This window comes from Mustela erminea, chromosome 5 (genome assembly GCF_009829155.1).
Source record: "Mustela erminea isolate mMusErm1 chromosome 5, mMusErm1.Pri, whole genome shotgun sequence".
In the NCBI taxonomy this organism is placed as follows: Eukaryota; Metazoa; Chordata; class Mammalia; order Carnivora; family Mustelidae; genus Mustela; species Mustela erminea.
In genome coordinates this window covers 32,397,368-32,424,503 of record NC_045618.1, presented here as the reverse complement: position 1 = coordinate 32,424,503, position 27,136 = coordinate 32,397,368, and the positions used below count along the sequence as shown (strand labels likewise).

The following is a 27,136-nucleotide window of genomic DNA, read 5'->3' as shown; positions in this document are numbered from 1 at the left end:
CTTAATAAAAATATTGTTTAACAATGGCATATATATGTAAAAAATAAAATTCAGTAATGATAACAGGCCTAAATTGTTTTTATAGTTTTGAAGCAGAACTTTCTTGGACAGAATTTGTCTTATAAACTTTGAAATACTGAGAAATGACTACAGTCAGCTAGGTGTTCTGTGTCATTGTCAAAATCATTTGTCAAGATGCTGATCTTTTTTTTAAAGATGAATTTATTAGAGAGAAAGGGTAAGCACCTGAGTTGGGGGAGGGGTAGAGAGAGAGATTCTCAAGCTGACTCCTTGCTGGGTGTGGAGCCCAGAGTGGGATTCCATCCCCCTTCCATGAGATCATGATCTGAGATGAAATCACAAGTCAGACACTTAACCAGCTGAGCCACCCGGGTGCTCCAAGATGCTGATCTTTACCACCCATTTCTACTTCTGTCTTAAAATGATAGTACTTTTTTTTTTTTTCAGTACTCTTAATCATAGTAATTTCCTTGTTGTATGAGTGATGGGGTGTTGAAGAATATATTTTTCCTAAGGAAAAAATCTTTTCCAAGTTTTGCAACATTTCTGTGTGTTGGAAAATTTTTATAAAAAAAGTTGAACAAATTTTACAGCAAACACCCACCACTTGGAGTATTCAATTGACATTTTACTGTAATTGCTACATCACATGTCTGTCACTCTATCCTTCCATCTTAATTTTGATATGTTTTAGAATAAGTGGCAGATGTACCCAGATACTTCAGTGTTTGTATCATTAACTAGAGCACAATATTTGTTTGCAGTTCTTTTTGAGGTAAGATGTATATACTGTGAAATGTACAAGTCTTAGTGTGCTATTAATGTGTTCTGACAGATACATATTCCTCTATAACCAAAATCCCTATCAAGATGGCTCAGTGGGTTAAAGCCTCTGCCTTCGGCTTGGGTCATGATCCCAGTGTCCTGGGATCGAGCCCCACATCGGGCTCTCTGCTCAGTGGGGAGCCTGCTTCCTCCTGTCTCTCTGCCTGCCTCTCTGCCTGCTTGTGATCTCTCTCTGTCAAATAAATAAATAAAATCTTTAAAAAAAAAAAAAAGATACAGAATATTACCATCACTGCAGAAAATTCCCTTATGTCCCTGCCCAGCAGATCCTCTCCTTGCCACCCCAAAGGCATCGCCTTTTTTTTCCCACAGGGCATATTAGTTTTGCCTGTTCCAAAGCTTCATATAAATGTAATCCTGTCATTGGTTGGTTTGTTTATATAAGGCTTCTTTTATAAAGCCTATTGTTGTGTGTATTAGGAGTCTTTGTCTTTTTTTTGGTAAGGAGTATTCCTGTTTTGCCTGATCTTTCCCCAAAGCAATTGTACCAGTTTATATTCCTGCCAAGGGTATATGTGAGTTCTTTTTGCTCTACATCCTGGCCAGCACTGAGGGTTGTCAGTCTTTAATTGTGATCATCCTGTGGGTTTGTAATGGTATTTCTGTTGTTTTAATTTTCATTTCCCTGATGATTAATGATGTTGAATATTGTACTATCTGCTTATTGGTCATTTTTGTATCTTGCATTGTGAAGTATTTTCTAAGTTTTCTCACAGTGTTGATTTTATATGTAGATGATGCATCTGCTTGTCAGTCATATTAGAGAATTCTTTATTGTGTTAAGGAATTGTCCATTTATTGGTACCAGAAAGACATGGGAAATAGAAAAATTAGAATACCAGAGCGCCTGGGTGGACCAGTTGGTTAAGCATTTGGCTTGGCTCAGGTCATGGTCTCAGCATCATGAAATTAAGCCTTACATCAGGCTCTGTGCTCAGTGTGGAGTCTGCTTGAGACTCCTCTCCCTCTCCCTCTGCCCCTCCTGCCCAGTAAATCTTTAAAATATTTATAATAGGGGTGCCTGGGTGGCTCAGTGGGTTAAGCCTCTGCCTTTAACTCGGGTCGTGGTCTCGGGGTCCTGGGACCAAGCCCCGCATCCTTCTCTCTGCTCAGTGGGGAGCCTTGCTTCCTCCCTCTCTCTGTCTGCCTCTCTGCCTACTTGTGATCTCTCTCTCTGTGTCAAATAAATAACTAAGATCTTTAAAATATATATATATATAATAAAAATTTTATAAAGAAAGTTTTAAATTTTAAATTTTAATATAATTTCCAGCCTTTGCTTTTACAGGTCTTTAGGAATAGTTAAATTTTAGCTATCATTACTACTTCCATTATTTTTGGATTTGAAATTTTTCTCAATGTAGGTATATGAATTTCTCTTGAAGGAGCAAGAGAACAAATGTGCTATGAAATATCAGTAATTTACAGTTCAATCCCAAGTATATTTTCCTCTATAACTATTTCATGGTATCTGTTACCTAGTGTAAATAATTTAGCCTAGTATATTAGTCTTCATCTAATTATAAGTATTTTTAAAAAACCTAATTATAAAATCTAGTCACTATATTAGCAGAAATAAAATACCATTTCTTCAAAACCCTTGAGAATTTTTTATTTTCATATTTGGGTGGTAAATTGTTTGTGGAGCATTGGCCCTGAGCTCCAGACCCAAGAGAACTGTAGGATTTACACCAAATTACACTAGTGTGTTACAGTGAGAAGATAGTATGTAAGCAAGTTGTTACATTGGCCAGAATTGTTATTGTCAGCCCTTTTCAGGGGAGCATGACTGATATGTAGTGATTGTATAACAGAATTATACTAACATATAAATGCACTTTATATTTTGAGACTCTAAAAAGACTTTATAGATAAAGTACATGTTCTAATACCTGACTCATAGCTAATACTCCACAAAGTGTAGTTCCCTTTTCTCTTATAAAACTCTGCAGGAGATGGTTACTAATCTACTGATTGATAAAACTTCTGAAAGTCCCCAAATGATATTTTCCTCTTCTGCCTTTTCCTTGGGATACTGAAAATAGCTTTCTGGTGAATTTTTAAATATTGGCACAGGATGGTGGAATTATGAGATATTTTATTTGCCAAGAAATTTTATTATAGTAGAAACATCATCAAGCACCTTTTATTTTATTCACAAAATATGATCTGTACTTTATTACATTTCCATTGTATGGGTATATTGGCAAATTCTTTAACTATCTTTTGTATTAACAGATTTTTCACATACATATGTCTTATATCCTTTGAAGGAAAAGTAATTCCCTAAAATCACAAAACATACTTGAAGGCAAAACTAAAATTAAAAACTCAGAACCTCTCTTCCTAGTTGAGTATTCTTCAAGCAGCGTATGCCACTTCATGAGGGTCATTATTCTCTCCCAGTGGTTTTTAGACATTTTTAACTACTACAGATAGTAAGAAATAGATCTTATGCCACAATTCAATATATGTATATATTGAATATAATTATATATATATATATATATATATAATTGGATCTTACATCTTTCTATTTATCTGTATCTATAATCTCTGTATAGAGATTATTATCTCCAAAGCAAGTGTTTTACACACTATGTGAGATGCACTATTTTCTTTTCACCCCACCCTATCTCTTCCTATTCTATATTTTTAAAAATTGATTTCACGAAACATCACTAGGTCAACTGACAAAGGAGGAATAGTCTGCTCTGTTGGGGAGGAGTCTTTGTCACTGACATTGTTGAGATTTCCTGGCATATGGGGGTAATAAAAAGCAGACCAATTTTAGCTTTAAGTCCGTTTGCTTATTGTTTTTAACCTCTAGAGGCAGTGTCCTTTTTATTGCCTGCACCAGAGTTGACTGTGCCCACTGGACTGCCTTTGGTACACCAGTGGGTCAACAGTTTGAAAAACAAATACTCTGCTTTGTACTGAACTGCTGAAGCTTGTGATTTACTGAACGTCTACTAATAACTAAAATGCTTATTTTCAACTGCTGTGTGGAATTTTCAAATAAACATGCTTTAATTTGCATATGGACAAAGTATACAAAGATTTTTCTAAGCTAGGCCAATTTGGAGCATTTTCATGACTAGTAAGGAGTGAAAAATAAATATGCCAGTAGTAGTTTGATAGATCAAGAACAAGTTTAAGAACAAGCTTTTCATCTTTGGAGGTGAGGAATTAGTTCAGAATAAGCTTAATGATCATTTACTGGGTTTGATTGGGTTATTCTTCGGGGAACTGTTTTCATTCATTCAAGTTTTCCATAATGAGATTACAAAATTACTTCTTCAGAATGTAAATTGATACTACAAAAATAATTTTGTCACTTTTTTAGGTTATAAGGAATAATTGATATTTATATTCCCTCTGCAAAAGCAAAAGAAATCTGGAAAGTATAAAGAAGAAAAAAAGTTACCTCTATTTTCATCCACAATTAGCATTGTGGTTAACATTTTAGTTTATGTATATATTTCAAACTACTTCATGAAGTGATACTATTCACTCTGACTTTTGCATTTTTTTAATTGGGTATAATGATCACATATTTCTGTATCAGGATATACCCATGTATATTATACATAGTAGCCTTTAGCCATCAGCAAACTTTTTCTTAAAGGAGTAGATAATAACTGTTTTAGTCTTGTGGGCCTTTTGGTCTCTGTCACAACTACTTATTTTTGCCATTGTAGCAGAAAACAGCTGCAGACTGTACCTAAACTAATAAGTGTAACTGTGTTCCAGTAAAACTTTATTTGTAAAAATGAAACACAATTTGCTGACCCCTGCTGTATAGTATTCCAGGGTTTGCATTTGTTTATCCAGGCCCCTACTAAAATATCTAGGTGGTGTCTAGTGCTTTACTATCCTAAATAACACTGCTGTGATCATCTTTGTACATACACATTTGTACACTTTATCTTTTTATGATAATTGCTAAAATAAAAGGTATTCATGTTTTAAATATTGATATCTCGTTAGGTTGCCATGCAGAAAGGTGGCATCACTTTATCTACTCACCAGTAGTATGGGAATACTGGTTTCCCCACACCTTACCTTGTATTGGAGCCATCAAGTTTTATAGTCCGCAAATAACGATGGGGAAAAAATATTTTGCCTTTTTTAATTCATTGGAAGTTTGTCATCTTTCAGATTTTTATTGACTGTTCTTATTTTCTTTAATTGTCCCTTCTGATTGGACATTGTTTGAATTATCTTTAATTGACTTGTAGAATTTTTAAATATATTCTGAATATCAGTTCTTTGACATATGAATTACAAATAATTTATTCAAATATTTCACCTTTTTAAACAGCTTTGTTGAAGTATAACTGACATAAATGTACTGCATGTATTTAAAATGTACAGGTGATAAAGTTTATGTTTACACAAGCATGAAACTGTCACTGCCATCTAAATAATTAATTTATTTTTCACTCCTGAAGTTTTCTGATGCCTCTTGATAATCCCTTCCACCTGGCCCTTCACACTCCCTTATCCCCAAGTAACCACTAATCTGCTCTCTTTTGTTACAGATTCGTTTGCATTTTCTGGAATTTTATGTATATGGAATTGCACGGTATACACTCTGTTTTTGTCTTGCTTATTTCATTCAGCATACTCATTTTGAGATCAGCCATGCTATTGCATGTATCAGTAGTTCATTCCCTTTTTTGCTGAGTAGTATTCTGCCGCACAAATATACCATAACTGTTCATGCATTTTGAAGGACATATAAGTTCTTCCCAAATTTTGGCAACTTAAAGCTGCCATGAACATTCCTGTCTTTTGTCTTTTAATTTTAAAGTGTGTTTTATCATACAGAAAATTTTTATTTCTAGGGAGTCAAGTATGTTGGGATTTTTCCTTTTGGAATTGTATCTTGCTCCCCCTTATTCAAAAAAATCCTTTCCCATTTTCATCTCTTACTCTGTGGTTTATTTTTACTTTTTGGACTTTGACCCACCTGGAGGGTTTTTTTTTTTAATGGTACTATTTCCCCAAATGGAGTACCCTTTGGCCCAACATTCTTCTTACCCCCCCCCCCCAGTTATTTGAAATACCACCAGTTTATAATGCAAATTTCCAGAATTGTATAGGTCTTATTTCTAAACTGTTTTACTGATCAATTTGTCTATTACCACATCAGTAATCTACTGTTTCACTTACTGTTTTGTTACTTTGTTAGATGATCCTCTGGTTTTTTCTTTACAAAAAATAATTTTTCTCAGCATTTTGTTCTATCTCGATTTACTGTGGAATCAGCTTGTCAGATTTTCTTAAAATTCTCTTAGGATATTAGATGGCATTTGAATGAATTTATAGATTGACTTTAAAAGAGTTAGTACTGAACTTTTTGCACCATCAGGTCTGCCTAGCCAGGTGTATGTATGTCTCCACTTCTATTATTTTTAGCTAAAGATTTTTAATAGGTAATATATGTAGAAGATAAAAAATGATAAATGATGAAGTATTACCCAGTGGCCTAGTCTCCCTTTACAGAAGCAACAGTATTAATTTCCTTTATATCCTTACAGCGATATTCTGTGCCTCTTGAAGCAAGTATGTGTACAAAAATCGCATTAATTGTAACAAGTGAATCTAGCTTCTGTGGGGCCTGAAGTCAAAACTGAGCCCTTGTATAAGAAAATGAATGTCTAGTTAGATACAGAATGAATAGTTATTTGAAATGAGAAAAGAAACCACAACAAATAAGTTTCTAAGAGAACTGATGAAAGTACAAACAACCCAGGAAAATAACACTTCTTTTTGAGTGTCTCATATATACTTATATTTGTTTTAGCTGTATTTTATCGGGTTGTCTCCTCATGTGACAATGATTTTTAAAAGTCATTCTCTGTGGCACCTGGGTGGCTCAGTCGGTTAAGCTCCTGCCTTGGGCTGGGGTCATGATCCCAGGGTCCTGGGATCAAGCCCTGCATCCAGCTCTCTGCTCAGCAGGGAGCCTGCTTTTCCCCCCTCCCTCTGCCTGCCTCTCTGCCTACTATGTGATCTCTGTCAATTAAATAAACAAAATCTTAAAAAAAAAAATATCATTCTCCGTAAGAATAGAAAGTTAATTTGGTCTTTTTCCTCCAGTGTTTGGAATGGGGTCCCGTGATATGACTCTTCCCCTTTGTGTCTCAGCTGTTTGTTTTTGTAGTGTGAATGAGATTTTTTTAAATTACATTTTTTTTAGTTGTATAAGAATATGAGTGACAGTGAAAAATACATTAACAATTTTTCTGTTTATAAAAATTTATATTTCTAATAGCTTTTCAGTTTATTAGTTTGGTTTTTATTTTTCTTTTTAAAATTATATAAGTAATAACATTATTAAAGCATCAAACCAATCAACGAAGTAAATCTCCTCTCTCATTTCCCCTTTCCCATTCCTACCCCCTGTCTCAGAGGTAACCTTTATCATTAGTTTATTTACTATTTAATTTTAATTTTTTATTTAAATTCAGTTTAGTCAACATAGAATGTATTATTAGTTTCAAGGGTAGAATTTAGTGATTCATCAGTTGCTTGTAACAACCAGTGCTCATTACATCAAGTGTCCTCTTTCATGGCCATCCCCATACCCCCCTCCCCTCCAGCAATCCTTAGTTTGTTCCCTATAGTTAAGAGTCTCTTACATTTTGTCTCCCTCTCTGTTTTTATCTTATTTTACTTATATTATATATTATATTTATATCAAATATTTCATTTCCTTCCCTTTCCCTATGTTCATCTATTTTATTTCTTAAATTCCACCCATGAGGGAAATCATACGGTATTTGTCTTTCTCAGCCTTTGTCACTAGAGTGTATACTTCTAGATGTCCTTTAAAAGCATTTACATACAGATACACCTAGAAATATATTGTTTTTGTTAACAAATAGAATCATACCATCTGTGTTGCTCTGCATATGCTTTTTGACTTCTTAATCTTTAGGTTTTAGCATGTTTGTATGTATAAGGCTATATCAGTGTCTTAATGCCTGAAAGCATTGCTTATCAAATTTTTTTTTAAGATTTTATTTATTTGACAGACAGAGAGATGAGGAAGCAGACTTCCTGCTGAGCAGAGAGCATGATCCCAGGACCCTGGGATCGTGACCGGAGCCAAAGGCAGAGGCTTTAACCCACTGAACCACCCAGGCACCCTGCTTATCAAACTTTTAATGTTCATGTAAATCACCCCCTGAGAGTATAGCAGTGAACACTGAAATTTCCTCATGAGAGAAATTTTCTTGAATGTTCTAAGTAGACAGTCATTGCCATTGTATACTGGGGGTGGGGTAGGGAGAGTAGCAGGGGACAATTTCTCCCACCCCACCCCTGTATTTATATTTCTTTTTTTTCTTATTTCATTGCATTATTGGAACTTCTAGTAGCATGTTGAATAGTCTCATTGATAATGATTCTCTGACAGGAATGTAAAAGTGATACATCCATTGGTGGTATTTACAAAATTTTTAAATATGAAAACACCTTGAAGTAATTATTCCTTTCAGAAATCTAGTCTTCTGAAACTCTTAGACATGTGTACAAAGATTTATGTACAAAGATGTATAAAAATGCATATTAAACACTGCTTGCTTGTAATGGAAAAATTGTAAGTAACCTAAATGGCCATTAGTAGAAGAATGAATAAATTGTGGTATAGTCAGACTATGGGCCACTGTGCTGCTGTCAAAAAAGAGATGGTCATAATATTGCTATGTCATGTTATTAAGAGAGAAACACAAGTTGTAGAAGAGTATTTATTGGCTGATTCATTCTGTATTTTAAAGTTCATGTGTGTGTGTGAGAGAAGTGTGTTTGAAGTACACAGAAAAAAGTTCGGGAAGCTTACACACCAAACATATTAATAGTGTATATCTCTGGTGAGGGTAGTGATATTGACAGGTATTTTGCGGCTAAGTATAGGGGAGGCTTTTCTGTTTCCTGTTTTCAGTTTCTTTTATGTATTATTTACACCTTCTGTACTAAGTACTTAGCTTTTAAAATTTGAAAATAATGAAAGTAGAGAGAAGGAGAAAAAAGCAAAAGACACTCCCAGTCAACAGAAAGAATTAGCGGAAAGAATACCAGGGAGAAGCAGGGAGCAGACAAATCCAAATCATCCAGTGGTCAGTAAAATTTTCTTAAATAGGCAGTCTGTGAACCTGGAAAAAATCAAATGGTACAAAGGTGTATATGGTGCAATAAAATACCATCTCACACCATTTAGGATAGCTACTCTCAAAAATAAAACAAAAAATAACAAGTTATAGATGAGGATGTACAGAAATTGATTGGAACCCTTCTGTACTATTAGTGGGAATGTGTTGCTGCTTTGAAAAACAGAATGCTGATTTCTCAATAAGTTGAAAATAGAATTGTCATATGATTCAGTAGCTTCACTGCTGGATATACACTCAGAATTAAAAGCACAGTCTCTAGGAGTTAACTATACATTCATGTTCACTGCAGCATTATTCACAGTAGTTAAAACACTAGAAGAACCCAGGTGTTCATCTGTGGATGAGTGGACAAGCAAAACATGGTACATACATACAGGGAAATGTTACTCAGCCTTGGAAGGAAGGAAGTTCTCACACACACTTCTTAACATAGATGCCCCTGACTTTATGCTTAGTGAAATAAGCCAGTCCCCAAAAGACAAAATGCTATATGATTCATTTCATATGATGTGCCTGGAGTAGTCAGAATCGTAGAGACAGAAAGCAGAAGGGTGGTTTCTGGCGGCTAGGAGGGGAAGAAGGGAAGGGGTGTTACTGTTTAATGGGTATAGAGTTTCCGTGTTACAAGATGAAAAGAGTTCTGGAGATGGATGGTGGTGATGGTTGCCCAAAAAATGAGAATTTACTTAATATCACTAAACTGTACACTTAAAAATGGTTAAGATTGTACATTTTCTATACTGTTGATTTTACCACAGTTTTAAAATTTGAGGGGAAGAGTCCAGCTCTCTTTATTTGCCAGTTTCCCAGTTACACTCTTGTGAGGTAACCACTGGAAAGTGTTTTCTGTATATTTCTCAATGCATCAGTAGTTAGTTACAGCTCTTTCTTTTGAATTCCCATCTATAACACTTATTAAGCATATCTTTATTATTGGTCTCCCTCACAGCACCCACTAAAGTGTCTTTGTATTAGTAGCTGCTTACTGAATATTTTTTTAGTGATTGAGCCTGTGAAGGAATTGAGTGATCCCAGAAGGCACAAGAATCGGGGAGCTCTCTGTGTATATGGACTGAGATGTATATAGTCCTCTCTTTTAGTCACCCAGTGCAGTCTTCTCCCACTTCAGTGTGGCTGAGAATACTCTGAGACAGCTTGTTCAAGTGCAGAGTTGTGGCCTCATCTTTTGCAGTTCAAGCATGTGGTGAGAGCCCAACTATTCAACATTTTTCGAAGGCCCAGTACTCAACTTTGTGTATCTCTTCAAATAGTCTGTGGATCTGACTCAAAGAAGCCTCATCCCAAGTCATTTGTATGCTCCTACAAGGCTTTATGAATTGAATTCACCTATTTAGGGAGCATTTCTAATGTACTTATGGTATCAAGTAAAAGTAGTTGTCCTTGAAGCCTTCGTACTTTCTCTGTTGAGGTGTGGTACAGTGTTCATCATAGTAATATTGGGACACCATGCAGACTAAGTATGTTCAACCTTGTTAAGGAAGGAGAGCCTATATTTAGTAAAGATTTTTGTGAATTCTTCAAAATAAAAAATATTACATGTAGAGCACATTTTCTTAAATTTAAGGTCTTTAAGGATTATAAGACCCCAAGTTTGAGAAACATTGCTTTGGGATTGAGTTCTGTGATTACAGCGGCAACTGGTAAACATGAACATGAATATGAATGCTAAAATTACGTGCTATTAAAACTTCATGTTGTCATAAACATTTAAAAACAAATTTTAAAACTCATGCAGAAAATTTACATATAATAAAGAATGAATTTATGAACTGTTGGAGAAACAGTGGTACAAAACCTTGAATCTGTGAGAAACTTCAGAATCCTTGAAAAAATTCTTATCCTGAACATCTTTACTCTTATAGTGCTGTTTAATGGAAGTTTTAGAATTCAAGTAATCATCTATTTCAACAAATACACATTTAGCATGTATTATGGTTTAGGCCACTAGGGTTTCATTGGTAAATAGGACAGTGATGGCCAAGAATGGGAGGTGAAGTGGGTCAGGAAGTGTTTTTTGGTTAAGATCTGAAGGATGGGTTAAGTTTTAGCCAAATTGAGGGATAGAGTTAAGGAAATGCGATGAACTGGACTTCCCCACATCTCCAGCTTCATCGCAGAAGAACTACAGAACACTCATGAAAGAAATTGAAGAAGACACAAAAAGATGAAAGACCATTCCATGCTCATGGATCGGAAGAATAAACATTGTTAAAATGTCTATAGTGCCTAGAGCCATCTGTACTTTCAGTGCAGTCCTCATCAAAATTCCACTGGCATTTTTCAAAGAGCTGGAACAAATAATCCTAAAATTTGTATGGAATCAGAAGAGACCCTAAATTGCTAAGGAAATGTTGAAAAGGAAACACAAAACTGGGGGCATCACGTTTCCTGATTTCAAGCTTTACTACAAAGCTGTGATCACCAAGACAGCATGGTACTGGCACAAAATCAGACACAGACCCGTGGAACAGAGTAGAGAGCCCAGATATGGACCCTCAACTCTGGTCAAATAATTTTTGGCAAAGCAGGAAAAAATATCCAGTGGAAGAAAGACAGTCTCTTCTATAAACAGTGCTGGGAAAATTGGACAGCTATGTGTAGAAGAATGAAACTTGACATTCTCTTACACCATACACAAAGATAAACTCGAAATGGATAAAAGACCTCAACATGAGGCAGGAATCTATCAAAATCCTAGAGGAGAATATAGGCAGTAACCTGTTCGACATCGGCCACAGCAACTTCTTTCGAGATATGTCTCCATTTTCAGGAGCGAGACAAACCATAAGAGACTCTTAATCTCACAAAACAAACTGAGGGTTGCTGGGGGGAGGGGGCGTGAGAAGAGTGTGGTTGGGTTTATGGACTTTGGGGAGGGTATGTGCTATGGTGAGTGTTGTGAAGTATGTAAGCCTGACAATTCACAGACTCTACCCCTGGCGAATAATAAATTATATGTTAATAAAAATGATAATAAAAAAATATATATGTCTCCAAAGGCAAAGGAAACAAAAGTGAAAATGAACTTTTGGGACTCCATCGAATCAAAAGCTTCTGCACAGCAAAGGAAACAGTCAACAAAACAAAGGGGCAACCCACAGAATGGGAGAAGATATTTGCAAATGACACTGTAGACAGTGGGCTGATATCCAAGATCTATAAAGAACTCCTCAAACAACACACACAAAACAGATAATCACATCAAAAAATGGGCAGAAGTGGGGCGCCTGGGTGGCTCAGTGGGTTAAGCTGCTGCCTTCGGCTCAGGTCATGATCCCAGGGTCTTGGGATCGAGTCCCGCATTGGGCTCTCTGCTGAGCGAAGAGCCTGCTTTCCTCTCTCTCTCTCTCTCTCTCTGCCTGCCTCTTTGCCTACTTGTGATCTCTCTCTGTCAAATAAATAAATAAAATCTTTAAAAGAAAAAAAAAATGGGCAGAAGACACGAACAGACAATTCTCCAAGGAAGACATAGAAATGGCTAACAGACACATGAAAAAGTGTTCATTGTCATTAGCCATTAGGGAGATTCAAATCAAAACCACATTGAGATACAACCTTACACCAATCAGAATGACAATAAGACAGTAAATAACAAGCATTGGAGAGGATGTGGAGAAAGGGGGGAACCCTCTTACAGTGTTGGTGGGAATGCAAGTTGGTGTAGTCACTTTGGAAAATAGTGTGGAGGTTCCTTAAGAAATTAAAAATAGAGCTACCCTATGACCCTGCAATTGCACTACTGGGCATTTACCCCCAAAGATATAGATGTAGTGAAAAGAAGGGCCATCTGTACCCCAATGTTCATTGCAGCAATGGCCACAGTTGCCACACTGTGGAAAGAACCAAGATGCCCTTCAACGGACGAACGGATAAAGAAGATGTGGTCCATAAATACAATGGAGTATTATGCCTCCATCAGAAAGGATGAACATCCAACTTTTGTATCAACATGACAGGACTGGAGTGAAATAAGTCAAGCAGAGAGAGTCAATTATCATACGGTTTTGCTTATTTGTGGAGCATAAAGAATAATACGGAGGACACTGGGAGATGGAGAGGAGAAGTAGGTTGGGGAAAATCAGAGGGGGAGACAAACCATGAGAGACTGTGGACTCTGAGAAACAAACTGAGGGTTCTGGAGGGGAGGGGAGAGGGGGATTGGGTGAGCCTGGTGGTGGGTATTATGGAGGGCACGTACTGCACGGAGCACTGGGTGTGGTTCATGAACAGTGAATTTTGGAACACTGAAAATAAAATAAAATAAAATTAAATTAAATTAAATTTAAAAAAAAAGATGAGTAAAATATTCCTGACAAGGTTAGCAAATTTTAGAAAACAGAAAGGTTATAGAATTTTTTAAAAAAATATTTTACTTATTTATTTGACAGAGAGAGAGATCACAGGTAGGTAGAGAAGCAAGCAGAGAGAGAAGAGGAAGCAGGCTCCCTGCTGAGCAGAGAGCCCAATGTGGGGCTCCATCCCAGGGTCCTGAGATTATGATCTGAGCCAAAGGCAGAGGCTTAACCCACTGAGCCACCCAGGTGCCCTGGTTATAGAAATTCTTCTATGAATGTTATTAAATCTTTATCATATTTCTTATTCTATCTATAATCTTGTCTGTACATGAATATTACTTAAAATATAATGTTTATTTTCCTATTTTGAATGATTCTGTCACTGGAAATAAAGCATTTAAATCTGAAAAAATTAATAATTTCAGTCATTTGGCAACTGTGTTCAGAATGTTGCTTCATAGTTATAATTTCTCCTATTTCCTTCTGGAGACTAAGGAAAATGGATTCACCTTCATTGGAATGAAAAGCTTTCTTAAGAAATGTTGGAGGATGCTAATGTATTTTTGCTTTGTTAGTTGAGCCAGTACTTACAACAGACTTGTGATTAGATTGTCAAACAACATGGTGAAGGGATTTAAGGTTGTTAAAATGCTTAGGTTTTATTATTGTTTTTTTTTTTTTTTAAGGACTTACATGTAATTTTGTAAATTATTGAAAAGAAGCTTAAGAACAGCAAGTGTGCAGTTTAACATAAGATGGGTAGAACTGATTTATTTCTCTACTTAATGAGCTTTTTAAGAATTCCAGTGCTTAAACCTTTAAAATCAAACAATAGAAATTCCAACAATGCAGAGCTAATGTAAATGAAAACTGTTATAATCTTCCAAATAACAGCATAATAAAGTAACCTTGAAACATTGGTGTTGGCCCTACATTGTTTTCTGTTTGAATTGAGTGGCAATTTCCAACGTTGCAAAACAGTGATGGAATTAAGTGATGTTTCCAGTAAAAGAATTTTGCAAGTATAATATGTTTTAGTATTAAATTCTTACTTGTACATTTAGCAATTAAAATTATTCTTGTAATGATGATGGCATTAGAAGGGATAGGGAGCTGTCGAAGAGAATTTGAAGCTTAATTATCTCTTTGGTAACAAAATGCATAATCTTCCATTACAACGCTTATTTTCTTATGGTAATTGACTCATTTACTCTCTGGTTATCAATTTAACTTCCCCAACACAAACATCTGCTCTTACATTGTGTTTAATTGGTGTGAATACTAGCTACAGAGAAGCTAAAATCCCAAGAACATTTTAAAGGCAATATTTTATAATTCATGAAAGGGAAAAGTAAATGATGAATTGAACATTGTTAGCATTTATTTCTAATAGTCTTTGAAAATCTGTTTACTAAAAATGCATACTAATGTTATATTAATTGGATTTTTTTGAGAAGGGTTTTGCTGTATTTTCCAGAATAACTTACTCTGCCTAAGGGGGCATCTCAGTCCTTTATACTCAAGGATATAGCAAGCACTTCCTCAGAAACCTGGTACCTGAGGGTTAAGATCGCAGGCTTTGGAGTTGTTTTTTCAGTATGTTACGATTTAACCTAAAGAAGAGGGACAGGGATGAATTGTGTGTGTGTTTGTTTACAGTCTTTAGAATGAAAAGCTAAACCTTAAAATTTTTATATGGCTACCTATGGGACAGAACAGGCTGGAGAAAACAGGGTTAGAAGCAAGATTTGTTTGAATATACCTTGTTGTGGATTTGAAATTTTACAAAGTAATTCTAGAAAGGGGAAAGTAAAATGGGAACAAATGACTATAAATGTGTATCTAGTTTGTAGTATAGCTACACAGAAAGCTACAATTCCAAGTGGAAGTTATTATTACAAATAAATTTAAAATAGTAATTGAACCATATATATCTAATGAGATATACTCTAAAGACAAAACTGCAAAAATCTTCAACTGTTTTCTCTTATTTTTGGTGTGGAGATATTGGTGTAGTTATTCTGAGACTACTGAATAGAAGGTAAAACCTGGAGGTAATTAAGTTGGTGTCATTGAGAACGGATTTTTAGCATGAGAGAAAAGAGATATAGATGTAAGATTATTAAGATCCAGTTAAAACCTATAGCCCTGAATTTAATTGGATAACACAATGAAATCATGATGAATTTTTTATTTAAAAAGTATATAATTCCTGGTTTTGTCCATAAGTAAGGCCTAAAAACAGTGACCAGAAGATACTAAAGACAAGTAAGGTCCTGTTAAAAAGGACTCAAGCTTCCATTAGTCAGAGATGGGATAGTTTGAGAATCAAAAGAATAATAATTTGCATGGATTAAAACAACTCAAATACATTTTAATCCATAAATTCATAAGAATACTTTTTTAAAAAACCCTTCAGTGATTTCCTTCAGTCAGAATGGTATTAGAGAACCAGACCATTGTTTTGAAAATTGGTAAGTAAAGGGCAAAAAAATCAGGCATTTAGCCTGCACTTTCTATAAGAGGTATATTTAAAGATAACCAAATAATTGATGAGGGGATATTTCTCTTTATAGAAGGGATGATGGAGTAAGAATATTACTATTTGGCAATATCTAAGACTGTTAACTTCACAAAAAGATAGTCACACATTATGAACTCTCCTGAAGGACCATGACACTACTTATGAAGTAGTCTTGAAAAAATAAAAAGAAAGAGCCTAACTCCAATCAGGCTTCTACATTTAACTGTTAAGTGCAGGACTAATATGTTAAATCCACCATGGCATGCAGTCAGCACAGGAAACTTTATAGGACAAATGACTTCTACAGCAAACAAATTGCAAACAAAGACAGGAGATAAAGGAAGAACCTATAGATTAAAAGAAACATAAGAAGTAAATTAATATTAATGAATGTACTTGGTTTACCCAATTCAAATAAATCATTTCTTTAAAATGTAGATTGAAATATTGAGAAATTATTATAGATACCAACCTGATGATGGTATTATAGTTTTGTTTAGAAATGGGGATTTTTCTTTTATAGTGGAACTTCCTTAAAAACTTATGTATAAAATAAAGTAATACTGGGAATTTGCTTTCACAATAATTGGGGAAAGACATGGGTTGGGTTAGGATGTGGATGGAGCAGCACCAGCCATGAGCTGGAAATTGTCGAAGCTATATGACAGGTGCATAGGGTTTATTGTTACTTTCTCTGTAGTAAAAAGTTAGAGAACATAGGGTTTAAAGTCAAACTGCCTAGGTTCAAAATCCAGATCTGTTGCTAAGTTTTGTGACCCTATGGAGCTCTTAGACTCTCTCTGTGTGTTAGTGTCCTTGTCTATAAAATGGAAATAATATAATAATACCTAGATAATAGGGTTGTTGTGGGAAATAATGATAATAAGTTGAAAATATTTGTGAATGTTACCCATTATGGTACACTAAATATGTAAACTAAAATCCTGAAGTTGCTGTTGGTTAGAGATCTTGGTGTGTTTAGGAATAGGACAGTTGAGTTTCTTGTTTAGTGTAGGAGCAGACTGAAACCCATGGCCAGCAAATGTCTACTGGTAGAACCAGAACCAGAACTCAGCTAGAAGTCTCTTGACTTCAGTCATTGTAGTGGCTTCACAGTAAATCATTACTGAATAATATTCAAATAAACTTAAGTATCTGATCTTAACATTTAGGATCAAAAATATATTAGTTTATAGAGGGTATTATGCTTAGCAAAGTAAGTCAATCGGAAAAAGATAGCTATCATAAGATCTCCCTGATATGAGGAAGTAGAGCTGCAACGTGGGTGGTTTGAGGGGTAGGAAAAGAATAAATAAACAAAATGGGCTCAGGAGGGAGACAAACCATAAAAGACTCTTAATCTCACAAAACAAACTGAGGGTGGCCGAGGGGAGGGGGGAGGAGGAGGGTGGGTAGGGTTATGGACATTGGGGAGGGTATGTGCTATGGTGAGTGCTGTGAAGTGTGTAAACCTGGCAATTCACAGACCTGTACCCCTGGGGCTAATAATACATTATATGTTTATTAAAAAATTTAAAAATTAAAAATATATACATATTAGTTTTTTCCTGCTTCTAAAATTTATTGCACTTCAAATGAAAACTCAAGTTTGTTCTTGTTTGTCTGTTTTCTTTGAGAAGGAACAGATATATGTGAACAAAGATGAGTCTAAATTCTTCTGGTATTAAAGAAAACTTAATGAACAATGTTTAGGGAAATTTTGAGGAAATAAAGGAATAAAAGGAGAGTACTTGTTCTACCAAATATATAAAAATATATAGTTATAGTCATTAAGTTTGTGGTTCTGGTGCAGGAATAGACAGATCAGTGAAACCACTTAGTATCCAGAAACAACTCACGTTCATGAGTACTAGGATTTTAATATTAAAACTACCTCAAGGGGTGCCTGGGTGGCTCAGTCAGTTGGGCAGCTGCCTTCAGCTCAGGTCTTAATTCTGGGTCTAGGGATTGAGCCCCACATCAAGCCCCGTGTCAGGCTCTCTGCTCAATGGGAGGCCTGCTTCTCCCTCTCCCTCTGTCTACTTGTGCTCTCTGTCTCCTTCAGATAAATAAATACGATCTAAAAAAAACAAAACCTACTTCAAATCAGGTACTCTTATTGGGACTACTGAGGTTGTTACCATTTAGAAAAATGTAAAGCTGGATATTTAGTAATGTCCAGATTATCTCATTGACATACTACAAGAAAATGCAAGTGAATATTTTTATAGTATGGAAGCAGGGAAAACCTTTGGAGTAAGAATAATAAAATATAGGTGCTAAGAAAAATGGGAGGACTGATCAATTTTACCACATACAAATTGAAAACTTTGGTAGAGTGTGTACCTTAAGTAAAAGACAAAAGAAGAAACAGAAGAAATACTGGCAGCATTATGAGACCTACTCTATTAGTCCAGGGCTGGGCAGGAGCCAGAAATCACACCAGGAATTTGAACAAGGACAGTTTAATATCAAGAATTATTAACTAGTAAAAGTGTTTTAACTACTAAAAAGGACAAAATAGGACTCTAAAGAATACAGAAATAGTAAATATAAGGATCAGATACTACCTCGAGAGCCAAAGAAGGGAATCAAAAAAGTGAACAGACTGGGATGAGGGCCTCCCTGTTTGAGGTTGCAGTTCAGACCTTGGAGAGGACATAGTTCCTACCAGAGGACACAGCCATGGGCCAGGCTGGTCCACAGATTTCCTTCTGGATTCCACAGACCTGAGCGCATGTGTGGAAAGTTACCCACTGGGGTGCCACGGACTGACTGATGACGAGCAGCAAGTTAACTTCTTAAGATTAAACATTCTTTCACTCCTTTGGCTCCTCCCACTTCCTGGGGTTCTACACACTTGCTATACTCTAGCTCTTCATTAGCCCAAATTATAAAGCTTCTCTGGACCTCTTCCCAGGACCTGCCCCACTCTAGCCAGTGTCATAGGCAAGAAAATGAAAAAAAGAGGAAAGCAGATTGGAAAGGAAGAAATGAAACTATCTCTATTCACAGACACCATGATTGTTTATGGAGGTAATCCCACAATTGTCTGTAAAAAGCTGCTAGAACTGATGAGTCAGTTTAGCGTGAGCATAGGGTAAAAAGTTAATATATGTAAATCATTTCACCTCTATGTGTTAGCAGTGGACAACTGGAAACTTAAAATAAAAAATTAAGTACCACTTAACAGTGGCATCCAAAAATGTGAAATACAGAAACACCCAATAAAGTATGAACAAAATTTGCATATTGGAAACTATGAAACAATGATGGGAGAAACTACAGAATGAAATAAATGGAGAGTTAACCCATGTTCAGGATAAGACTGACTCAGTATTGTTAAAATGTCAAGTTGTAACAAGTACAACATAATCCCAATCAAAATCCCAGCGGGCTAAGCACGTTTTAGCTCAACTATTGCTGCGTTGTGATACAGGGAGGCTTATCATTTGAAACTTTGAAAGAGGGATCAGTGAGACCACTTGTCAAGGAAGTCCTATAGGAAATTACAACATTTAGTGGGAGTTTAGACTAGATGATCTGCTCTTACTCTTCTAACTCAAAGTCTTACTCTGTGATTTATAAGTCAGTGTTTTACAACTTAGGAGCAAGAAGAAAGAGAAATACTGGAATATTTAGTCTTTTCAAGCATACTTAGCTTTTCCCCAAAGATCCTGTCACTCTTTCACCCTTAAACACTATTACATGCGATGAGGGATGTTACAAATGGAGGGTGTTATATGACTGAATTCTGTAAGGCCTCTAGTGTGACATTTGTATGCCTTTTTTAAAAAGTTGTTGTTGTTATTTATCAAGCTGATTGAAAAGAAAAATAATGTCAGCTTACTCATTTTTAAAAATTTTGCTTATGGTTCTTCCAAAATGATAGAAGTCTTAGGGAAGTAGTCTTTTAATATTCATTTTTAGACAGCTTAGAATATTCATTTTGTCAATTTCTTTAACATAGTCAATCTAGCAAATATTTACCAACAAGGAAACTCAGAAATTAGAATTATTCTTCCATCTAATTGTACCAGAATATCAATTCTTAAAGATACTATGTTCCTATCATATATTTTTAATTTTTTTAAAAAAAATTTTATTTTAAATAGGCTCCACACCCAGTGTGGGGCTTGAACTCATGACTGAGATGAAGAGTTGCATGCTCTACTAACAGAGCCAGCCAGGTACCCCCTGATATATATTTTAAATATATATTTGTTATATGCTTTGGTAAAAATATCTGAAAGACTTAAATAAATAATAAGTAAAAATCTTTTAAATTCTAGGATTTAAAAAATGCTTGAAATCTGAAAAGCTATTTTTATTTTTATTAATGTCCTAATTTCCTTTCTGTTTTAAAGCCCAACCCGAATTCCTGAAACAGCCTACTAATATATATGCTCATGAATCAATGGATATTGTATTTGAATGTGAAGTGACTGGGAAACCAACTCCAACTGTGAAGTGGGTGAAGAATGGGGATATGGTTATCCCAAGTGATTACTTTAAGATTGTAGTAAGTATTTTTCAAAGGACACTTATCTCTGAAACCTTTAAATGTCTTTAAATATAATCACTAAGAGATCTGTTGTCTTATATATACCAGATTATGCACTGCAGATGAAGACAGGAAAATACACATAGAATGTAATCTCTTCATTAGCTGATGAGAAAGCTGAGCCTAGATGTATTTTGGTAGATTATATAAGATCACATAGCTAGTTAGTAGTTGAACTAAGCCTGATGTCCAGAGCTCCTGACCAACAGTCTGGTATTCCAACTCAAACATACTAGTACTCTTATTAAACACCGTTGTCACTATTTTCTTGGTAATGATTACTCTATGTGTGCACCAGTTATCTTCATAGCTCTCCATTCAAAGAACAGTTATCTGGCCTTCATACACTGATGCTCAGGCCTTTCAAAAGAAGTATGACCTAGGGTTGGACGATTGTTGTGACAGTAGATAAAAAGATTCTAAAGAAGTAAATAATATTAAATGTTTAAGAACATTCAGCCGTTATTGTTTTCTTATTTGAGATATGGTTAAATCCTTAGTAATCCTTATTATTATCATTATCTAAATGCTAGTAATAAAATTATCTAAGTTTTGGTAATAAGGATTAATGTTTTAAGGTGTATACATGGCATTCATAGAAATAATCAGAAGTAATTATGGTTGTTACTGATGTAATGTCTTATAAATTTTTCATATAAGTAATTCATTCTTAGTAGGAATATATTTTCAATTATAAAATGCATAATCTCATGTTACAAAAAGTAATTCACAAGTATATTTAACTAATTGAAAAGCAATGTGTTACAGCTAAATGAGCATTTTTACTCTTACCAATTTCATATTCTTAAAAGTTTTAAAACTATATTAATAACAATATTTGACATTTATATAGTAATTTATAATATAAGGGAAGCTTGTATATATGCATCCTCATTTAACTTCTTGTAGACTAGTCTGTTCGAACTAATGATATTAGAGATAATTTTAAGAAGATACCTTGAATTCACAAATTCAGACTTTTACTATGGTCATGTGTGGTATTGTATGTCAGATACTTTTCCAACTAAACGTGTAAGTCTACAAACACCGTGGGTAGTACTTTCCATAAGGATTAAGTTCTTAATTGGTTGTGTTTCCTGTTCTAGTCAGTTAAATCAGTACCTTTTCAATAAAATTGAGTTTAACAGGTACGTAGATAGATAATACTCAGTAGCTGAATCATACAATTTTACTTACTTTTTCTCCCTAGAAAGAGCATATCCTTGAGATTTTGGACTAATGTTCATCAGTCGAATCATAAAATTTTATTTATGTTTTTCTTTCTCAGAAGGAACATAATCTTCAAGTTTTGGGGCTGGTGAAATCAGATGAAGGGTTCTATCAATGCATTGCTGAGAATGATGTTGGAAATGCACAAGCTGGAGCCCAACTGATAATCCTTGAACATGGTAAGAGGGGCTGAAATAGTAAAATGAAAGAGGCTGACTGTGTTTGAGGAACTCGTATCTATTACAGTACTCTAGGATACCTCATGATTAATAACCTCTTTCTAAAGACCAGGATATGGCATAGCTAAGAGGAAAAGAAAGCCATCTAAGTATTTACTGTTGCTTAAAATGACATAGAAACACAATTTTGGATAATATTGAAAAGAAGAACTGAACTGTTGCAGTCTTACAGAAATGAATGTTCTTCATATTTCAGTCATTTTAATCCCACAAATATATTTCTGCTCTATTAAAATAGAAAAACTTAAAGTACTTTTTGTTTTGCATTGAATTTTTCCAAAATAAAAATAACATGCCTTTTCTAATTATCACATATTTTAAAATGCTTATTATGAATTCAGACAACATTGAAGAATAAAAAAGCAGGGGAAAGCCATAGCCTTTATCAGTCAGAGTCTGTTCTGGGGAAATCACACAATAATTTGAACAGATAATCTTGAATATAAAGAACTATTAACTGTAACAGGATTAGAGTATCAAGGCGTTGCCTGGCAAGAAGTAGAGACAACTCTAGTGAACATAAGAATGGCACATATGGGGCGCTGGGTGGCTAAGTGGGATGGGGCTCTGCCTTCAGCTTGGGTCATGATCTCAGGTCCTGGGATCAAGTCCCGCATCAGGCTCTCTGCTTAGCGGGGGTTCTGCTTCCCTCTCTCTCTCTGCCTGCCTTTCTGCCTACTTGTGATCTCTCTCTGTGTCTAATAGATAAATAAAATCTTTAAAAAAAAAAAAAGAATGGCAAATGTAGAGAGAAGTCACAAGCTGTAAGTCTGAGAGAGAGAGCATTAAGTTCCTCAGGACTGAAATCCAGACTGTGTTGGAGAGGGTGTGGCCATGTTTTACTGGACAACAGAGAAGTTGCTATGCTGTTGGAAACCTGCTCAAAATCCAGGGTCTGGTATGAACAACCAGTCACAAGGAGGTGTCTCCTTGAAGGCATTTGGCTACAAAACCACCAGAGGGTTGGGTATTGGGAGAAGCTTCTCTCCAGCTGATAAAATTTAAAACATACGTCCTCTGCAAAGATAAGATAGATAAAGGGCCCATCTTTATTTCTGCAGAGCAGACAATAAGGAATGGATTTGGAATTGAGGGGCAGTAAATTGATAATGGCACATGCTCCAAACTCTGGTTCCTAAGAGTACTACATATGAACATGCACTGATGTGTGTGTGGTTTGATGATGCATTTTCTTGGAAGTGTCCTGTGAACATCTTGTCATGTCAGTAAATACATAGATCTGTATCAGCTTTTCCATCACTGAACAGTATATTTGCACTTTGTTTTATGTGATTCCCTGTTGCTTAACATTTAAATTGTTTCCTGTGTTTTACTGTTATGAACGGTGTTATGCTGAACTTCTTTTTATCATTATTTTCTCATATTTAATTACTAGAAGTTGAGTTGGTGGATAGTCTGTGTCCCATTGATAAGGATACCTGTTGGATGTATTTTTTATTTGTTTTAACAAGAAGAGTACTTTTCTTTTGTGCAGTTCTCAAGAACACATGAAAAAATCATGCTTTAGGCATGAAGTCTGGTGTCTGAGTCAAATAAAATTCAGGTTCCAGTTCAGCCCCAGCTATATATAGCCTAGCTGCAGAAGCTCATTGGTGCAGATAGTGCCTACTCTGGCTTTCCACTAAGATAACATTTTTGGTTTATAAGCTCTTTCTTGAAAATGTATCTAAACATTTTGGTTTATAAGTTCTTTCTTGAAAATGTATATAAAAAGGAATAAAATACTAGAACTGTTCTTTTTTCTTCTTATGTTTATGATTATACCTTTCCCTATTTATTGAAAAATATTTATAGAAACTTGTCACTTTTTCTTCTTGGCAAATGCCTGAATATGATTGCCAAATCAGGCACTACAGTAGATAGGATTCCTCCTTTTTTTTTTTTTTTTTTAGGATTTTTAGGATTAGGATTTAGGATTTTCCTTGGTAAAATTTGTAGATCTCCTGGGGTGATTTACATGGATAAATAAAGGAATTTCAGTGTATGTGTGTTTGGGATGATTTACATGAATAAATAAAGGGATAAAGGTAATTTACATGGATAAATAAAGGAATTTCAGTGTATGTGTGTTTGGGATTACCATTATAGATTTAACTCTAATATTATAAATGGTTGGCTATGCAAGGAGATCTCTATACTAATCCTAATTGGATTTTTGTCTGAAAATGTTTGGATCATATAATTATAGTTGCAGTATGTGTTTGTTTTTTTTTTTCCTTTTTGAGACAACATTTCAAAAATAGACATTTTGGGGTTGGCAGAAGTTTTTGGTAACTCTGTCAGGGATGAATTAAGAATGTGTAGATTGTAACAGAGTCATTTTACTAATGTTGCTGTTTTAATTTGCAAAATAAATATTTATGTGGGAAAGCTAAAAGGGAATATAACAGTTTATAAGCTCTGATCTCTGTCTTTCTGGAGTTTATAATATTGTAAAGGATATAAGAGGTGTGTACAATCTAATACCCAGTCCATAATAAGTTTTATTCTTATAATACAAATGAGGCAGCATATAGTTTGGGAGAGAGGAATTCTCTTTGTGTGATCAGGGCAGTTTTTTCATAGAAAGTGTAATCCCTTTTGTAACAGACCTTGAAGGATAAGATTTCCAGGTGTTAAAAAAAGGGTTTGGATCCGTATGGAAATAGAACACTATTTAGGAAGTTAGCCTGTGAAGGCTGAATGGGATCAAATTATTCATGGCCTTGATTGTAAAGAGTCAAATACAATACTGTAGTAAGGCAGTCTGATGATAAAGGCAGGTTTAATTAGAAGAAGTTCATTTGACAGGCATGTGGGTGGCTCAGTTAGTTAAGTGTCCAACTCTTAGTTTCAACTCAGGTCATGATCTTCAGGGTTGTGAGAGCAACCCCCACGTCAGGTTCCTCGGGAGTCTGCTTGAGATTCCCTCTCTCCCTCTGCCCGCCCACCCTGCTTGTGCTAACCCTCACTCTCAAATAAATATAAAATCTTAAAAAAAAAAAAAAAGTTCATCTGAAACCAGTCTAACACTAACTGGAATTAAAATAAAAAGTCAAAAAAATAAAAATACAATTATTACACACACACACCCATACACCCACAAAACAAACAGAAGAAGGCAGACTGGAAGAGGCAGCTAGTTGAAGGAATATTGTTACAAGAACCATTGTGAGGTAATTAATTATACTAGAAAAATAGAAAGGATTCTAATAAGATATTAGTGATTTATCTAATCCAGACTTTATGGACTGATTAAATATTAAGCACTGTTATAGAGAAGTCAGGGAAACTTGGCAGGTTTTCTCTGGTTGACTGGAAGAGTGGTAATGCCTTTCCAAAACAGAAAAGGGAGGTGAATTGAAGGGGAGGGGTCTTCTACTCATGTAAAGAGTGGGCACAGAACATCCCACTCTTGCCTACAATGACAAGCTGGATGATCTGCAAAACCCTAATTTCTCTGAGCCCATAAGAGAGCTCAGATTGCAAAGTAGCCAAGTAACATAAATTTGAAAGACTTGCAGACCTCATTGCCCCAGAGAATGGGTCATTAATTTGACCTTTGGCAGATCATGAGAGAAAGAAATGGCTGACATAAAAGTGGGAGGAGAAATCAACTAACGTTTTAACTGATTGTTAAAGACTTTGTATGAACTAGTTTGGAGTACCGGCGGGCCCCAGATGAAAGGGAAATTCATACATGCTTGCAAATGCATTTCCCAGGAATTCCACAGAATACTCACTGTGAAAACTGGTGGCAAGGCAGAAACTTGAGAAGTCATTTTGGTGGTGAAGAGGTGAAAGAGGTAATTTATGGCACCTGGGAGATAGGTGCAAAGGCCCTCTCATTTATTCAGACTCCTTTAAGCCTCAAACCAGTGAGGGAGGACAGAAAGCCTTACTTCATAAGTTTCTGGGAGCGAATTAGAAGCAGACCTTTCTGTTTCTGGAGGGAAGAATCCTCTGGTACATAGGGCCTATCTAATATTGAGGCTGGACAGGGACAACTGAAGATCCTACTTGCCTTATCACCAAGTAACAGACAAAAGCTTTTATGGCTGGGGAGAGGTCAAGAATATAGATCCCTATGTGGTAGAGGTACCCAGAAATGGTTGAAAGCTGAGAGGAAAACAGATAAATTGAGAAAAGCAAAAATAAAAATTATGGCAGATATTTTATCAGAAATGGTGTAAGCCAGAAGACAATGGAGCAGTACTTCTAAAGTCCTAAAAGGAAGAAAAAAAAAGTCAACCCAAATAATATAACCAACAAAAATATCTTTCAGAAATGAACGTGAAATAGAGAACTTTTCAGAACAAGAGCTGAGAAAATTCATTGTCAGCAGACCTGTACTGCAACAAATATAAATTTCTTTAGGCAGAAGTAGTGTGATACCTGACAGAAACTTGCAGGTCTTCACAAAGAAACAAACAGGCCAGAATGGTTTAAAAACAAAAAAGTAAATGTAAAAGTTTTTATTTTCATCACTTTAAGAGATAATTTATTATCTAAACAGGAGAGCAAAGGGCTAGACAGTATATGTTTTAGCTACTCGACTCTGCCCTTGTACTGTCAGATCAGCCATATAAATCAAAATACCTTGTTCCTGGAAAACTTTATTTGCAGGAAAGAGGGGGCATGTCCTTATTTGCTGATCTCTGATCTAAGGAAAAATAGCTTATAGCATATGAAAATTAAAATATATGATAAAACAGTGTAAGTTTTTAATGAAAACTTTTTAACAAAAAATTACTGTAGAATTGAAAATAGTTTATAACAAATATAAAAATACTATCAGTATAATAGTTTCTCAGTATAAATATAGAAAAATATATATAAAGTAGAAAATTAGTTTATAATGTACAAAATTAAAATATATGACAAAACTGAAGTTTTTAACAAAAACTTTTTTTATTATGTTCAGTTTGCCGGCATATAGTACATCATTATTTTAACAAAAACTTTTTTTAATAACAAAAAAATTATAGTTGAGTTGAAAATAAAACTTGTAAGATCCTTATATCACAGATCATAATATTATATGAAGTAGACTGTGATCATTTAAAAATGCATATCATAAAAATTAGGAGACCTACTAAAAAGCACAGAAAGATTTAACTAATAAGTGAATAGTGGAAATACAGTGGAATCTTAAGAATTAATCTAAAAGAAGTAAGGAAAAGAGAAAAAAGGGCAAAGAATAAATGGAACAA

General features: G+C 35.1%; 1 protein-coding gene across 8 annotated transcripts in view; it reads left to right on the top strand.

The window, feature by feature from the left end:
- NEO1 (neogenin 1) overlaps positions 1 to 27,136 on the top strand; it is a 234,041-nt gene that overhangs the window by 108,333 nt on the left and 98,572 nt on the right. For all 8 annotated transcript variants that reach the window (XM_032342518.1, XM_032342523.1, XM_032342525.1 and 5 more), the window contains 2 exons: positions 20,258 to 20,412; positions 21,743 to 21,863. In XM_032342518.1, coding sequence (XP_032198409.1) covers positions 20,258 to 20,412; positions 21,743 to 21,863 — 276 coding nt within the window. The remainder of the gene's footprint in view (positions 1 to 20,257; positions 20,413 to 21,742; positions 21,864 to 27,136) is intronic.